Source organism: Bicyclus anynana, chromosome 19 (genome assembly GCF_947172395.1).
Source record: "Bicyclus anynana chromosome 19, ilBicAnyn1.1, whole genome shotgun sequence".
Classification (NCBI taxonomy): Eukaryota; Metazoa; Arthropoda; class Insecta; order Lepidoptera; family Nymphalidae; genus Bicyclus; species Bicyclus anynana.
In genome coordinates, this window is record NC_069101.1 from 1,330,760 (window position 1) to 1,349,547 (window position 18,788).

The following is an 18,788-nucleotide window of genomic DNA, read 5'->3' on the forward strand; positions in this document are numbered from 1 at the left end:
TGTGCACACACTTGTGCACTATAATATCTCCTGCGTACATGGTTAATCTCACCATGAGATGAGCCACCGATTAGCATATTATTATTATACGGAATAAATATTATAAACAGGTAAAGTTTGTGAGCCGTGGCAGCCCAGTGAATAAGACCTCTGCCTCCGTTTCCGAAGGGTTCGAATAGAAGTCTTTGCTAAACTGTCGGTATATTCTAATAGACCCTGCAGTGGCTTGCACTTCATAAATGCAATAATACCCTACCTACCATCATATGTTATTACGAACCTATGTTAAAAAATAATTTTTCCGTATTGTACGTACCTATAATGCATACCCTAGTTAAAAACCTTATGCTCGCCACTGTAGTCCCGGCATTTAGCAACATCCGCTACCATATTGGACCCCGAGTCTTAAACAAAATATTTTGTCAAAAAATAAATTAAGTAATTATGTACCTATCCAGTTTCTATAACGTATCCAATCTAGAAGTACGAGCTTCATACTACTAGCAGTTCTTGGGGAACTCTAGGCCTAACCCTAAGTACGAGCTTCATACTACGCGTAGTCCACAGGTAACTAACTCTAGCTCTAACTCTAAGTACGAGCTTCATACGCGTAGTTCACAGGTAACTCTAGCTCTAACTCTAAGTACGAGCTTCATACTACGCGTAGTCCACAGGTAACTAACTCTAGCTCTAACTCTAAGTACGAGCTTCATACGCGTAGTTCACAGGTAACTCTAGCTCTAACTCTAAGTACGAGCTTCATACTACGCGTAGTCCACAGGTAACTCTAGCTCTAACTCTAGGTACGAGCTTCATACTACGCCTAGTCCACAGGTAACTCTAGCTCTAACTCTAAGTACGAGCTTCATAATACGCGTAGTCCACAGGTAACTCTAGGTACGAGCTTCTTATTACGCGTAGTCGTCAGGTAACTCTAGCTCTAACTCTAAGTACGAGCTTCATACGCGTAGTTCACAGGTAACTCTAGCTCTAACTCTAAGTACGAGCTTTATACTACGCGTAGTTCACAGCTAACTCTAGCTCTAACTCTAAGTACGAGCTTCATAATACGCGTAGTCCACAGGTAACTCTAGGTACGAGCTTCTTATTACGCGTAGTCGTCAGGTAACTCTAGCTCTAACTCTAAGTACGAGCTTCATACGCGTAGTTCACAGGTAACTCTAGCTCTAACTCTAAGTACGAGCTTTATACTACGCGTAGTCCACAGGTAACTCTAGCTCTAACTCTAGGTACGAGCTTCATACTACGCCTAGTCCACAGGTAACTCTAGCTCTAACTCTAAGTACGAGCTTCATACTACGCGTAGTCCACAGGTAACTCTAGCTCTAACTCTAGGTACGAGCTTCATACTACGCCTAGTCCACAGGTAACTCTAGCTCTAACTCTAAGTACGAGCTTCATAATACGCGTAGTCCACAGGTAACTCTAGGTACGAGCTTCTTATTACGCGTAGTCGTCAGGTAACTCTAGCTCTAACTCTAAGTACGAGCTTCATACGCGTAGTCCACAGGTAACTCTAGCTCTAACTCTAGGTACGAGCTTCATACTACGCCTAGTCCACAGGTAACTCTAGCTCTAACTCTAAGTACGAGCTTCATACTACGCGTAGTCCACAGGTAACTCTAGCTCTAACTCTAGGTACGAGCTTCATACTACGCCTAGTCCACAGGTAACTCTAGCTCTAACTCTAAGTACGAGCTTCATAATACGCGTAGTCCACAGGTAACTCTAGGTACGAGCTTCTTATTACGCGTAGTCGTCAGGTAACTCTAGCTCTAACTCTAAGTACGAGCTTCATACGCGTAGTTCACAGGTAACTCTAGCTCTAACTCTAAGTACGAGCTTTATACTACGCCTAGTCCACAGGTAACTCTAGCTCTAACTCTAAGTACGAGCTTCATAATACGCGTAGTCCACAGGTAACTCTAGGTACGAGCTTCTTATTACGCGTAGTCGTCAGGTAACTCTAGCTCTAACTCTAAGTACGAGCTTTATACTACGCGTAGTTCACAGCTAACTCTAGCTCTAACTCTAAGTACGAGTTTCATTGTAGGTCACGGTGAATTCTAGCTCTAACTCTACGTACGCTTGCGGCTGCCGTTGCTTTTAAACGAATGGGCTTAGTTATATAACAGTTCCTAGCTATTGCCCATTTGCATACATTTACTCACTGCAGTTTGTAGTTTATATTTTGATGCAGAGGAGAAGCTAGAGGAAAATAAACAAATAAATAGTTTGTATTTATTTGTTTATTTAAGATTTGGAACAAAGTTTTGCTATTTTTCACGAAAATTTGACAAATTATTGGCGACGCCAAATGGACCCGACATTGTGCTGTTTCTTTACTGTGTGAAAATATGTGAGAATTTAATTTAACAGTTTTATTCATTTAACAAAACTATAACCAAGCAAAATTAGTTCACGGGGAAAACATCGACGTTTTCGGGATATAAAGTACTTTACTCGTAGATTCTAGAGCACAGCCAATTTTCGAATCGGTTCAATAGTTACAGTGTGGAATAACAAATAAACACACACAGACCTTCGCCTTCAAAATCAAAGTGTGATTGTACAAATGTTACTTTCTGAATATTTTCCTTAACACCTAAAACGAGGTGAATTTTATAAAAATACTTTTTATAGTACTACTATTACTTTTACACTACTTTTAAAGCAACCTTGAAACCTCCCAATATCAATGGTCACGTAGCATTATGCTGAGCTGGGACCATTTTCTGGGTTATGCCACACATCGCAGGGTACCTATTGTCCTGGATGTGTACTGGAGATATTGTGATGTGTGGCATAATTTTGAAATAAACGCTTTTTCTTTCTTTCAATGTCACATCGGCCTGAATTCCATTGTTGCCTGTCGTGATTACCGTATATTAGGAGCTTGGACTAATAGGGTAAGATCCCAGAGCGATCTGACACATATTTTCACACAGTTGAGAACTAGGTGTTCAATAGCGTCTAAGGTGTACCTTAGGTGTTCAATATCGTCTAAGGTGTAACCTTAGTTGTTCAATAACCTCAGGTTTCATCTGTGTGAAAATAAGATGTGCCAGATCGTTCTAGGATCTTGGTCTATATAACAAACTTTTTTCTAATCTCGTGTCATATTATTCCAATTTTAAAATTAAAAAAAAAATATATTATATTGGCATAGATTATAAAAAAAAAAACATTATAACACTGCTCTTTGTATGGAAAGTGTGTTTTATTATAACTTTTTTACTATTACAGCACAGTTAGAGCTCTGGATTCTTGGTCTTTTGAGCATCTCTGGGTTCTTGTTTTTTTGACAATGTTTTGCAGCTCGTGCTTTAATGACCGTCATTATGCAACCGTTTCCTAATCTACTTATTAGTTATTATAAAAAGTGGAAATCTGGTAATCACAGTCCATAAGAAAATCAGGTTGATAATAATTTCCTATATTTTCATGTGCACGTGTTAATAAACCATTATAAATTTAGATCGTATTCGTTGGGCGGCGCTGCGAGCGACTGTGTTCGGGATTTATTGGAGTATACCGTTTCCAATATAAATATTTAACGCTTTGGGGATTTGCTGAGATCGCTCGTGATTGAATAACTTTGTATGGATGTTGAGACGCTCTTCCATTGTTGCGCGCTATGTATATCATCATCATCATCATCATCATCATCGTCTCTTGGTTTTATAGGTTTCCCACTTAGAATGTGGGCAGACAATTATAATTTAAAAAAAATGCGACGCTACAGTCATATGAAGCTAGTATGTATGGTAGACTTAGCGTGATAATATTCAACTCTGTAGCAATCGATATCAGCCCTCGAATTCTGTAAAGTTACAGCGCTGTGACATCGTTGGTTTCCATGGAAACTTCATTGTTAGTGACATTTTACTTTTGGCATCCCATAGAAATAAACTTCAAGTAATAAAAGTTGTTATAGATGAATATTAATTACATCGACGATAAAATAGCGGAATGACACCAGATGTTAATAATAATGATAGGGGCCCAACGTAATCTACTTCGACTCTACCAACTTCTCAACCGGGTTGCTACTAAGAATTTTATTAGAGATAAACATTTTAGAACCCGACCTAGGATTCGAATCTATAGAAGAATAGCATTTATTTTTTGATTAAAGAATTGAAGAAATACACCTTTATCAATTCTCATAATGTACAGAAATTAATAGGCATGTCTACGCGGCAATGGAATAGCTCCTTTAGTTATAAACACGAATCCGTAGGATTACGGTTTGAGATTCGATTTCATTTAACTTTAGGAGATTATTTTACCGGCAGATGTTTTTATTAGCACAAGTATTGCTACCGTGGAGTATTCGATATTTTGACGTGCACCTTTTAATTTGAGATATTTAAAAAATTCTTTACTTAATTTTTTGAGGTTTTCCATTAATAAAGAGAGATAAGAAATAAGAATTGTTTTTTTTTTGCTGGAACATTGGTTTTAGTGTAGGTAAATGATTTTTTTGATTATTAAAATAAAAAAATAAATAAAATGGTTAATAAAATTTAATTACATAATACATTATTCATTACTATTTTTGCCATATTTAACCTTACAATTTTATTTTTTAATATATTGATTTTATTGAGTATTTTTTATAGATCGATGGATAGTTACATGGTTTTAAAAACCACCTCAAAGAATTCATTCCCACAATGGAGATGATGACTAGGTTATAGACACTAAGAATATATTGTAAAAAACAAAAACTCTCTGAATGTGTGCAAAATAAATAAGATTATAAAATTTCAAAATTTGTAATCAGCTTCCTATATATATTTTCAGCTTCTTTACATTAAACATGACATTTTTCATTTTATGAATTTTAAACATAAACGCACGATTATCAAAGATATTTCTATGTTTTTTATACAAATCTAGCGATCACTATGGTCGATGACTCATTCATTCGTGCTATTTTGTAATGGGGCGTTATTATGCGATCCGTGGAAGTGAATATGATATGACCTTTTAAATCCCTGTAGCGCTGAGAGTAATGGTCGCAGATACCATGTTACTTTTACAAAATTGGTTTTATTATTAGCATTTTCTTAATTTTTAAACTATACTATGCACAAAAATTAAGGGAGCAGAAAAAAAATCCAAATTTTTGGGGGATTTTCAACAGGCTGTAACTTATACAAAAATGGTCGTACAGCAAAAAAATAAAAAGCAAATTGTAGCTCTAAGTGTTTAGTTTTTGTGCTTGCGCACGTGTATGTGTGTGGTTTTATCAGAGATTGAGACCCTGTGGTTCGTCACTTCCACACACACACACACACACATACATCTTCGGAGAGTGAGTTTGGAGTCACAAAATACTGTGGAACACACACATACACGTGCGCAAGCACAAAAGCGTAAATTATGACATTTTCAGAGCGAAATTCTTGCTCCTTTAATTTTTTCAAAAATTCGATCAAGTGGGAAAAAAAAACGGTTGGCTGGATTGAATTGAAACTTTGTAGGGTTTTTGTGGGTATATTGAACAGTAAAAGGCACACTTAACGTCAGTGGTTTCCGCAATATTTTTGATTGGGCGCTTGATTTTCCAAAAAACGACATAAAGCCCTTTTTTGGATGCTTTTTCAAATTCATGTAATGATTGAAAAAAAATTTTTTTTTTCAAAATTCAATTGCCAATCCTTGTAGAGAGTTTATTCAAATTTTTGAAACCAACCTCAAAATTTCTGTGCGATCATTGGTTGCTGAGATATTGGTAATCAAAGACAAAATGATCTTTTTCCATTCAAACATCGATATCTCAGCGAGAAATGCTCGTATCGAGTTTTAAAAAAAATGAAATTAAATCTGAATAAACAAGCTATCCGGTCCATATGGAGGTTAAGTCGAAAAAATTTTTTCCACGTCCGTAGATTAAAAAAAAAAAACCAAAAAAATTTCGAAAATTTTTTTTTCGGTGGTTTTCTTATGATTACTCGAAAAATATTTTAAAAAAAAAATTTTCAAACTCAGATCCAAAAACTAAACACTTAGAGCTACAATTTGCTTTTTATTTTTTTGCTGTACGACCATTTTTGTATAAGTTACAGCCTGTTGAAAATCCCCCAAAAATTTGGATTTTTTTTCTGCTCCCTTAATTTTTGTGCATAGTATATTTGAAATACTGTAATCATCCTTGAGGATAGGTCCAAAATTCAGTTGAAAAATTAATAAAATCCCCATAAATTGACAATGATGTAACTAAATATAAGTTAGGAATCGATATATTTATGATATCCGATTCCCGTAAAGAAAGCCGAAGATAAAAAACTCATTTGTAATAACTCCTATTCGTCACATATTTGTTATAATCAGCAAGTATATGACTTATAGCTGTATGGTAGATCAAATGTTTGCGAAGCTCACAATAGAGCCAAGAGCTCGTTCGTCCGGCTGTTGAGTATAATCGGGCTAGCTTTTACATCCGTTGCCATGGTAACGGATGCTACGCCAAACGCTCTGTCCGAGAATTAGTTAAGGCTACATCCATACGGAGAAGCTAATCTCCACTGAATTATTTACAAAGACTTTATATGCATAGTATGAAATGAGAAAGAAATTGCCCGTTAGTTTTTGGTTAATTCTACGTTTTTCGTATAGCTATTTCCTCTTTTCCCTCAAAATTTTCAACATGTATAACTTGCTTTTTAGCCATTTTTAGCGTATATACCTAGGTATTAAGAAAAACTACTTTTAATATTAAAATATTCTCTTACAACCCAATTTCTAGAAGATCTAGAAGGAAGAAGATGAGGCCTCCTCATACCCGAACAGCCGTGCGATCTCCTCCTCGGACGGCTTCTCGCTGTCGATGTCCAGCTTGTGTACAATGTCAGGGCCACCAACCTTCGCGCTGGGCGAGCTGGACGGCTCGTCGAACAGCGCCCACACGCGCGGCTTGACTCGCTGCCACGCGCCCAGCTCCCCGCTGAGGTAGGCCTCCTCGTAACCGAATAGTCGCGCGATCTCTTCCTCGGACGGCTTCTCGCTGTCGATGTCCAGCTTGTCCAGAATTGCCAGGGTATTCTGTGGACAAATTTTACATTATAGTAATAGCTGACGACTAGTAATAGTTGTACTATAAACGGACAATGGTCATTTAGGTCTTGGTCACGCAAGTCACAAATGTGAAAGTTCTGCGATGCGTCAATCCGAAACGCTGATTTATTTTTGAAATTCAGCCATCAGTTACAGGCACATAGCATCAGTTTACCGGCCATTAGCTATTTGGTTTGGATTTCAATCGGAATTCTTTGAAAGCAACTATTTATTTATTAAAGCTGGGAACTTTCAATTTTGCGTTTTAACGTTATAAGTCTGACACGATAAAAGGGCTGTCTTGATGATTTTAAGGTGGTAAAGTTTTGCAAACCAGCCGTAACAGACTTGTGGATATGACCTCCGTCTCCGATTCTGGAGGGTGTGGGTTCAAATCCGGTCTAGGGCGTGCACTTTTCAGTTGTGTGCATTTTAAGAAATTTAATATCACATGTCTCAAACGGTGAAGGAAAAACATCGTGAGGAAACCTGCATACCAGAGAATTTTCTTAATTCTCTTCGTGTGTGAAGTCTGCCAATCCGCATTGGGCCAGCGTGGTGGACTATTGGCCTAACCCCTCTCACTCTGAGAGGAGACTCGAGCTCAGCAGTGAGCCGAATATGGGTTGATAATGATGATGATTTGTAGATCTTTGTCTACAAATAGTCAAACCAAATTCTGCTGAGAAGAAATATGCTGCCTACATAAAAAGATGACCAACAAGATCCTTGACCATAACGACGCCAAGCTGAGGGCTAAAGATAGTCTAAACTTATATTATAAAGAGGTAAGATTTTTTGTTTATTTGTTACAAATATAAGCTGCGAAACTAATGACGAAAAACACTTTAAAAATTATTCACGGAGTAACACAGGCATTTTTATCCTCACATTCCCATTGGAATGTAAACTACGCATGTAAAACCACAGAACGTGTGCTACAATAAATAAAAGCAACATAATATAAAATCCATCTGTTTAAAATCGTTAATAAAGTGGGTTGCGGTAAAATCCATATAATCTCAGCTCTCTCGACCACGGTCGTAACGGAGTACTTTAAAATCAATGCTTTCACTCGCTATATTTTTTTAGGATTTGGAATTTACTTAGTCGTAATGAAGGAGAATTTGGTTACGTACCAGTTTTGAAGTAAAAACTTGTTTAGGAACGCTTCGACGATCAAACCCTGGAATCTATTTATAATAAGCCTTTGGCTGTTTACCCAAACTAATACTATAACGAAGTAAGATTTGTAACAAATTACTTGAGGTAATTTGTTACAAATCTCAATCTAAAGACAACTACTGAATCAATTCTAAAACTTCTTTCACCATTAAATAAGCTACGTCTTTACCGAGGCTTTAACATAGGCTATATTTTATTTCCCTATTCCGATGAACGGGAACTAAACGTCTGTTAAATATAGACATAATTCTTAATTTAGTTTTTTTACTTTTTTTCTCTTCTTATTATCATCATAATGTTTTAGTGGCCCCCTACAAAACCAGGCCTGATAAGGTAAGTAAGGATAAGTCGAATACGGTTCGGGGCGTATAACGTGTCAGATATATGCATTTTAAGAAACTAAATATCACGTGTCTCAAACGGTGAGGGAAAAACATCGTGAGGAAACCTGCTTATCAGAGATTTTCTTAATTATCTGCCAATTTAGCCCACGTGGTAGACTACGAGTATTTGGCCGAACCCCTCTCATTCTGAGAGGTGACTCGAGCTCAGCATTGAGCCGAATATGTATTATTGAATGTGTAATTAATATCTAAACATTAAATGAATGAAACAGTCCCAGTATATACATGCGTGTACAGAAATATTCATAACAAGAACATAATTTCTGCAATACTGAATATTATAAGGTAGTATATTTCACAAACGTCTCCTACATTTATTATTTTTGAGAGCCCTCAATCAGGGTTGCCAATCACGTTTTACCTACAATGTCAAATGTTGGTACTGACTTTAATTACTCGTACTTGATGTTTTTGTACTAGTATTTATTTTTATTTAATTACATTCAATACTTCCACAGTTATGACGTTGGACTCAAATTCATGAGGTCTAGAGTTTGATCCGCTCTCATCTAACTAACTTAGTGTAAACCCTGTGTTTTTTTTAGATTTACAATTACATAGAGTATGAAATCTATACTAGTAAAGGAAAGATTTGATTGTATGTTTGTTTATTTGTTTGCATTGAATAAGCTCTGAAACTGCTTAACCGATTTGAAAAATTCTTTCACTGTTGGGAAGCTACACTATCCCCAAGTACTATAGGCTATAATATTATCGCCGTATTTCTTCGGGAACGGGAACCACGCGGTGTCTACTAGTAGTGCTTGACTTGGTTAGAAAAACCCTTATCAAGCAACTGTTTCATAAGCTACTATTAATGTGTTAACGTAAAACATTTTCAGTGTCATATTCATAGTACCTGTTGCTAATCTACTATCAGTTACTTATTTATACAATAAATTTTAAATTTATCTATTTCAAAAGTAAAATTCAAAAGCTTAACAAAAAAAGCAAACAAAGAATTTATGAAATTAGCCAAGATATAAAAATTAAACAGTGAAGCAAAGAAAAATACATTAATTAAAAACTACTGCCAACCCTACCGCAACAGACATTTTATATCTAATACGTGACCTAGAATTTAGTACCTACCCACACCATTCTTCAAACGCCACAGCTCTTAATACTAAAAGGATAAAGGTCAAAATGCAGTAGCAGGTCGCTCACAGCTGTACCTTTTATTAATATCCGGGGCAAAGATAATGGGGGTGCATTATCGACATTTGCCGGGTATTTAGAATCTGGACGTTGGATTATCCCGGATAATATTATTAAGATGTTTTGTTAGTCACTCTGCTTACTTAGGGTGGTATTAATTTATGAAATGATTTTTTGTAGTTTTAATTATAATGTAACTATTTGTTTATTATTATTTTTTTTATAATTAAAATTATTATGAGAACGGCTTCAATTGTGATATCAACAAGAAATCAAAAAAGTCGACTAATTTTAAACTTTTTCAGAGTTGTTTAATCATTCGTGCATGTTGCATGGCTTACACGTATGGTTGACCCTTTTAACACCTCTATGTGTTGATCTATTAGTCTATGCTAATGTTATAAATGATATCTATCAATAAGTCTATCTGTCTGTCACGGTGAACGACTGAACCGATCAAGATGAATTTTCATATCATTTTGATAATAGAAGGGAGAGAAAGTTTGTATAGAAAGTGCTTCATTTTAATTATTTATTTACTTTGAAATATAAAGTGGTGAAATAGGGGTTGAAAGCTTACATTGATTTCCACGCAAACATTGAAGTCGCGGGCGTCCGCTAGTAGGTATAAAATATAATATATTACTCTATCTATACTAATATAAGCTGAGTTTGTTTGTTTGTTTGATTGAACGCGCTAATCTCTGGAACTACTTTTCCGATTTAAATAACTAGTTCTTTATTAAATAATGTTTTAATACCTTGGCAGCTTCGAATTCGTCTATTTTTCTCTATCTATAGTATCGTGTTAGAAAGAGAGAGAAACGAATTCCAATTCAGTTTGTTGGAAAAAGTTTCAAATTGGAAAAATATCCTTACAGAATAGCGACTTTGCAGGAGATGAAAAAATTAAATTATGAAGACCAAGATATTTTTAGAGTATTACTTACAAAATCTATCTATATCTATTTATAAATGCTATATTTAGAAGAAATCCACTTTATTTTATTACAAATATTTTTGTATCCCATGTTCAAGTTTTGTGGACATATAGTACGCACAATAATTTATAATGGCGGACAGGAAAAGGCTTTTATTCAATTCCATACAACCCTCCACTTGCTTCCCTTTAACTGTATTAGAAGAGTACGCCAATGAAAATTCAACTTTATGATAGAGACCAAAGAGTTGAATATGTCGAATTAAGTTTGAGTTGTCCATTTACGAAACTATGTTCATATAATATAATATATTTTCATTATCTGTTTTTTATTTGCAAAATGATATGTTTTATTTACGGCATTTTTCTTGAGAAAAGCTTGAGTATATTACTTTCGAAATCTATACTATATGTACGTAAAGGAAAAACTTGTGTGCCACTTTTGAAACAAATAGTATGCCATAAAAAACAACACTTGTAAAATGTAGCAACTCTCACAATCAGTTATTTTACCGCAAAAAGTTGTGAGATCCATGTAATACCAAGTCGATTACTTGTTCAAGTCTAATGAAATATATCGTGTCTGTACAATGCCTGCTTGGGTACTCAAAATTCAGGCTTCTGATTTCATCCACAACGAAGTTACAGAGAGTCGAAAATGGCTTGAGTTGCTTCGAGAAAAGTATAGTACGGCCGTGCTCCCTTTTTTTTTGCTCGACTTGCGAGAGTACTGCCGTGCCCCCAGATATTATGTGATAATGTTTTCAGTAGGAAAAGGAAGCGGTATCAATATATCGACTTCGCTTACAGGATGAGGAATGTTAAGTCAACAATTTGCCATATTTATTTACTAAGGCTAAGTAGGTAGTTGTTTTTCTACTGCCATTCTTGGCATATACAACAAATAAATGTGTAAATAGCTAAACAAATAATTTATTAATACGTATTACATAGACGGATGGAGCCGATTGACGTTGGGGTCCCAAGGTGCTGGAATGGCGACCCCGCACCGGAAACCGCAGTGTTGGTCGACCCCCCATTAGGTGGACCGAAGATATCAAGCGGGTTGCAGGGAGCCGCTGGATGTTGGCGGCTCGAGACCGTTTTGTTTGGAAGTCCATGCAAGAGGCCTATGTCCAGCAGTGAACGTCCATCGGCTGGTGATGATGATGAAGATGATGACGTATTACATGTGAGGATATGACGTGATAGCCCAGTGGACGATGATCTCTACCTTCGATTCGGAGAGTGTAGGTTCGAATCTGGGCCGAAAATTATGTGCATTCTAAGAAACGGTCACGTCTCAAACGGTGAAGGAAAAGCATCGTGAGGAAATCTGCATACCTGAGAATTTTCTTAATTCTCTATGTGTGTAAAGTCTGTCAATCCGTATTTGGCCAGCGTGTTGAACTAAGGCCTAAACCCTCTCACTCTGAGAGGAGACTCGTGCTCAACAGTGAGCCGAATATGTGTCAATGATGACATGTGAGGATAGGTTCGTAAACATAATATACCTTCGCTTGATTAATACTCGTATTGAGTTACAATTAAGGTCAGTTTCCATCGAGTGGAAAAATTGAGTTTTCCCAATATTTCCTCGCTATGATTTGGGTGTGTCAACAAACTGAACCCTTTGACTGTTGGCGCATAAAACCGGAGTTTATGGAGTCGTAAATTTGTGTGTTAGAACGGATCAGTTCCGCGGATGCGATTGTGGTGGCCTGAGTATAAAGGATTTGTCAGAAAAATATGCTTTCCCATCAGCATATTCCTTCTTAATTAAGAGAGATATATTGATTCCTTACAGTCTATGTGTCATTTTTGTTCTAAGAAACATAAACCATCAAAAAAATTTTTAACAAAAAAATTTAACCTTGTAAGTGAACATATAATTACTAAAGGTCAGTAAATATTATTTAAAATACAAAAGATTTTTAATATTGATATGTCACTAAGACGTTGTTAGGTTAGCTAATTACGTAATAACTTGAGACTGAAGGTTCCTTAAGTACGGACTGAATAAAGTAATCGACTTGGTATTACATGGATCTCACAACTTTTTACGATAGAAGAACTGAGTTGCGAGAATTGGTATATTTCTAGTTTTTTGATGACAACATTGTTTTCCAACAAGCATAATAATTGTAATAATTGTCAAGAACAAGCCTTTTGACCATAAAAAGGGTTAGTATATCGTCGCCTTTGTCTTGTACCACACAAAAAAGTCGAGAGCAACAGATGGCACTACAAGCCCAGTTTAGGTAATACTAAATAAAGGTATAAATAATATTTTTCCTACAAATTACGCTTGATAACTTTGTTGTATATTACAATCTTTTTTGGCAGGGGCAACAACATTTCGTACAAATATTTGTAAAACTTGATATTCCATTAGGTAGATACTAATTTGAAAAGTGATTTTTACTTGTAGAGGTCGGTAATAAAAGTAAAATACACACTCAATTTGTGTATTAATAATTAATTGTTCATCAAGACAGTAATGTTCGCTTTTCCTGCGAGTTTGAATCTCAAGCAAGCGAAGGATCCTACAATTGAATTACGAGCATAGCGAGTGATTCTAAGTTAGAATCCTTGTAAGGGATTCAAAGGCGAAAGAAACTAATTACTTTGCTCTCGTGTGACACACACAACTTTTCACCTTACTAGCGAAGAAATACAAGATGTTAGAATAATTAATTTTATTTTTACTTTTATAAAAATAATTATCATTCATCATAACAATCAGCCACATATCAAAATAGTTTTAATTTAATTACATGATAAATATAACACTTACTTTTTTGCCCTGTATTGGAAAAGCTTTTTTTCTCTTATCACAATTTGTACGTACAGTTCCTACCCTAGTTTATGACCTTGTGCACGCCACTCGAGCTAAGTTATGTACGGACACACCAACTACAAGGGTTCTTGACTACTGAACCTTTGAAATCTCACAAATATTTATATTGTTTCTAATGTTAGGAATATCAAAGTATTTTTTTACTTCGAATCCGTAACGAAGGGAGGCTTTTGGGTTGTTTCTGCCTGGCGGGCACGAAATTAATAATGGTCATAAATAAAGTTTAATCTACCCACGACAGCGGGGTTTTTGTTGGTTCGTTATACCTGGGGGGTACGCCGGGGTATTGCTGGGTTTTTGCGTGATAATTGCTAGCGGCGGCAACCGTAGACGGTTCCTGGGGGAGTTTACCTCAATTGTGTAGGATTTTGGGTTAAATGTTACATTTATTGTGAAGGTTATTAGCGTGGGTATGTGTACTTTGTTATTGTAATTTATTTAACTTGTCGTATTATTGTGTAGATTTAACCTTGGAAGATAAAATCAAAAAAAAAGTTCAATTCAATTTAGCTGAAACCTACTAGCATGCGTCGAGTAGGGGCGTTAGCCATGTGGCACATCGATTCTCTTTCTACAAATGCTAACGAAAATTAAAAATATGGGAATGATATTCACTATCGACAGGTCACGTGATCAAATTGTCGATCGGATCTATCATTCCCATACATTTTGTTAGTTTTCGAAGCGTTAACGTTTGTAGGAAGAGATTCGACGTTCTACATGGCTACAGGCCTAGGTGTTTTAGAGATAAGTAGCGCTTTTGGTTTGTACAAAAGTCCTCTCACTCCAAACGCTTTATACTCTGTACTAAGTATTCTAAAAAAAAAGGTAGATTATCTCCATTTTATCAAATTCGGTTCAGTGGTTAACCCGTAAATACGAATATTTATCATTCTACAGACTAAATGGTTAATCTAGATCTAATTAAATTTAAAAAAATAATTACAATTAGTATTCTTTTCAGAAGGCCTTTTGAAAGGAACGTCCTTTACAATTAACGCCGTTAATTAATAAATTACATTAATTAACGAACGGATCCTTTTTAAAAACTCCGCTCGATGTCCCAACCCGCCCGCGGTCTCTCCTATAATTACGACACAGTAACAGGGCCGTTATGATAACTTTTAATAGTGACGTCACATATTTAAATAGTTATCGAAGAAAATAGTCGACTTGGCAAGTTTCTTATTTATTTACAAGAATTATTATACTCTCATATTATAAACAAAATCCTTTCACCACGTTTATTTTTCAGAAACAGACAAATAGTTTATTTTGATAATTTAAACTATCGTGAGTATTAATCATATTAATTTAATGTGAAACTAGTCGTGCATACTTCGACGTTGTGTCACGTTAGTTTTTGCTGTGTTTCTAATTAAATTAATTATTATTCTGGTAAGATTTTCACCAATGGACAAATTGTACCATCAGGTGAGATTGTAGTCAAGGGCTAACTTGTAAAGAATAAAAAAAAAAAAAAAATATTGTGATAGAATTAAGGAAAAGTTATGTTAGAGCCGTGATAGCCCAGTGGATATGACCTCTGCCTCCGATTCTGGAGTGTGTAGGTTCAAATCCGGTCTGGGAAATGCACCTCCAAAATTTTAGTTGTGTGCGTTTTAAGAAATTAAATATCACGTGTCGTAAACGGGGAAGGAAAAACATCGTAAGGAAACCTCCATACCAGAGAATCTTCTTAAATATCTGCGTCTGTGAAGTCTGCTAATCCGCATTGGGCCAGCGTGGTAGACTATTGGCCCAACGCTAACCCCTCTCATTCTGAGAGGAGACTCGAGCTCAGCAGTGAACAGTTAAAAAACCAAAGACGAGGACCTCTTTGTTCCAGTTCAGCCTATGTGGATCTCGAGGTGCTGGTCCGAGTCATCGGTCGGGCTATGAAATGAGGAATTTTAGTTTCTTCCAAGATATTGTCAGTAAAATTTTTCAACATTTTATGAAAACCATAATAACAAATTATTACACAACCTTACCAGTTAAAATCATCAAAACAGCCCTTTTATCGTGTCAAGACTTATAACGTTAAAACGCAAAATCGAAAGTTTCCAACTTTAATAAATAAATAGTTGCTTTCAAAGCATTCCGATTGAAATACAAACCAAATAGCTAATGGCCAGTAAACCGATACTATGTGCCTGTAACTGATGGCTGAATATTGAATTTATTCCAGTCTTTAGAAATAATACCTGTTTTAGTTTATAGAATCAGAATTTATTTAATACACAAATTAGTGTAAATTAGTAATTTCCTTTGACAATTATTTCTATAATTACAACTAACTAACGAACGTCTCCGTGGCGCAGTGCTATGCGCGTCGGATTTACAAGACGAAGGTCCTGGGTTCAATCCCCGGCTGGACCGATTGAGGTTTTCTTAATTTGGTCCAGGTCTGGCTGAGAGGCTTTGGCCGTGGCTAGTTACCACCCTACCGACAAAGACGTACCAAGCAATTTAGCGTTCAGGTACGATATCGTGTAGAAACCTAAAGGGTTATGGATTTTCATCTTACTCCTAACAAATTAGCCATCCATCTTAGATTGCATCATCACTTACCATTAGGTGAGGTTGTAGTCAAGGGCTAACTTGTAAAGAATTAAAAAAAAACCTTTTAAAATCCGGGTCTGACGTAAAATCCGCTCTTAGCTGACGTCTACTACGAGTAACTATAAATTATCCTCCCTGCCAAATTTCATATAAGTACGTCCAGCGATTTTCGATGTTTCGTGATGAATGAAAATCTTTAAACTTTTTTATATAAGTAAGAGACGTGATAGCCCAGTGGATAAGACTTTGCCTTAGATTCGGAGGGTGTAGGTTCGAATCCGGTCAGGGGTATGCACCTTCAACTTTCCAATTATGTGCATTATAAGAAATTAAATATCACGTGTCTCAAACGGTGAAAGAAAAACATCGTAAGGAAACCTGCACACTTGAGAATTTTCTTAATTATCTATGTAAAGTCTGCCAATCCACATATGACTAGCGTGGTGGACTAAGGCCCTTCTCTCTAGTTGAGAAAAGACTCGAGCTCAACAGTGAGCCAAATATTATCTTATCTATATTATTAACCCCGTATTCTCAAGTTAACGGAAACTACGCGAGACGTCCACTAGTATACGTTCATATTGAGAGAAAAGGCAGCTTTAAAATCCATATAAACAGAAGCAAACGGAAATTCAAAAGACATCCCAATGTTTACGATGGCATTGTGAGGGAATAAAGGAGCACTTTCACAATAGATAGGAGATTGTATGACGTTTTATTGCCAACAACAATAATGGCGGACGCTGAGTCAGTTGTTGTAAACCTTTTACTTTCTATTTGTTGTTTTGTTGTTTGTCAATATACAATGAATTGCATTTTATTTTCACTCTCGTCGTGATTGAGTGTTTGTGTTGTCCGGTCCGGTTTGACACCACTTTCTGCAACCTTTTAGCTGCGGGATATAGTGGCGTGCACAAGGTTTTTTAACTAGGGTAAGCACTATATCCGTGATAGCACAGTGGATATGACCTCTGCCTCCGATTCCGGAGAATGTGGGTTCGAATCCGGTCCGGGGCGTGCACCTCCAACTTTTCAGTTGTGTGTATTTTAAGAAATTAAATATCACGTGTCTCAAACGGTGAAGGAAAAATATCCTGAGGAAACCAGACCATTTTCTTAATTATCTGCGTGTGTGAAGTCTGCCAATCCGCATTGGGCCAGCTTGGTGGACTATTGGCCCAACCCCTCTCATTCTGAGAGGAGACTCGAGCTTCGCAGTGAGCCTAATATGGGTTGATAATGATGAAGCAGTATATGAACAAAGTTTACAAAATGCGAAATTCCTTCTCTAATCCATGTATGTGCCCCGCCCATTGCCACTTCAGCTTCGCTACTCGTTGAGCTATGTCGGTGACTTTGGTTCTTTCGCGGATCTCCAAATTTCTGATTCGATCACACAGAGATACTCCGAACATAGCTCCTTCCATCGCCCGCTGTGTGACTTTTTACTTTTTGTTACTTGACATTTTTTTGTCTATGTATCTTCTACCATTTTAATAATGCTTAAGGTTATAATACGCTTTCGTTTAAAAAGCTAAATGGTGGCGGAACGCCAGCCATGCCAGCTTCCATGCTATAAAGTTACCCTTTATCATACTATGTTCCTACTGTAGGTACCTAAGTAGGTGCAGATTGCAACATATCTCCCTCATAACTTCAGCTATACTTCATAATTACTCAGAAACTGTATACCATGTGAAGATTGCATTCGCTCTACACTTCCTCGTATGATATGTCAAAACTTTTGCTATTACGACCAGAACCTAACATACTCAGGTATGTTGCTTTGTGGAAGAAACTTCCTAGATTCTAGGCATGAGAGAGTTATTGTAGGCCGAGAGCCAGTGATTGCTAGGCCTTCGTCATTTAATAAAAAGATGAAAATTTGTCAGCCATCAAAAGATAAGTAATAATAAGTTCAATTTTTTTTTAAGTTGTCACAGTTTACAAACACTTTTGAAACGCAAGTATAGAATGTCGTCCAATGGTGTTGTTGTCCCAGTCCAGTCTATTTTGTACCAATGCTGTGTGAAAGAGATAGCGTTTACGGAGACATTCACGTCTGCACTGCCATTGGTTAAATTTTGTATATCGCTCATTGGTCGCATGTTAGCGCCACAAGTTTGTCTGTGTTTTTGAAGGCAGGTTTGTTTATCTAATTAAAAATTTAACCATAGGGTCGTAGTGGTTTCGGGAGGGAGTAGATTCAGTTTAAAAGGCGAAAGGTTGCCATTAAACTATGTGTTTAAAGACTCGAGGGCACTATTTTATGCATTTTTATCATTCCGATTTTGAAAATTCTTTTGAACCATGTAAACCCCATACTTGCGTAGGGTACTATACCTATGTATAGATTGACAATATTTGAGCATTTAAAAATGACAAAGGTCTGTAAATCACAGGCTCTTATACTATTGCTATCCACATCAAGGTAAGCAGTTATAACTCCTCCGGGCATAAACAGAATCTGTATTAGGTCAATCCACAGTTCTCTCGCATAAAAATAACCTCATAAAAACTATTACGTCATACATCAGAACTATACCTTTCAGTGTTAGTGCGAATTTACTCGCCTCGAAAACGTTGATGG

The 18,788-nt window shown here is 36.4% G+C and overlaps 1 protein-coding gene across 1 annotated transcript in view; it reads right to left on the reverse strand.

Annotated features, from left to right (window-relative positions):
• LOC112055268 (potassium voltage-gated channel protein Shaw-like) overlaps positions 1-18,788 on the reverse strand; it is a 188,083-nt gene that overhangs the window by 85,392 nt on the left and 83,903 nt on the right. The window contains exon 4 of the mRNA XM_052887287.1: positions 6,895-7,074. Within this exon, the coding sequence (XP_052743247.1) occupies positions 6,895-7,074 (180 nt within the window). The remainder of the gene's footprint in view (positions 1-6,894; positions 7,075-18,788) is intronic.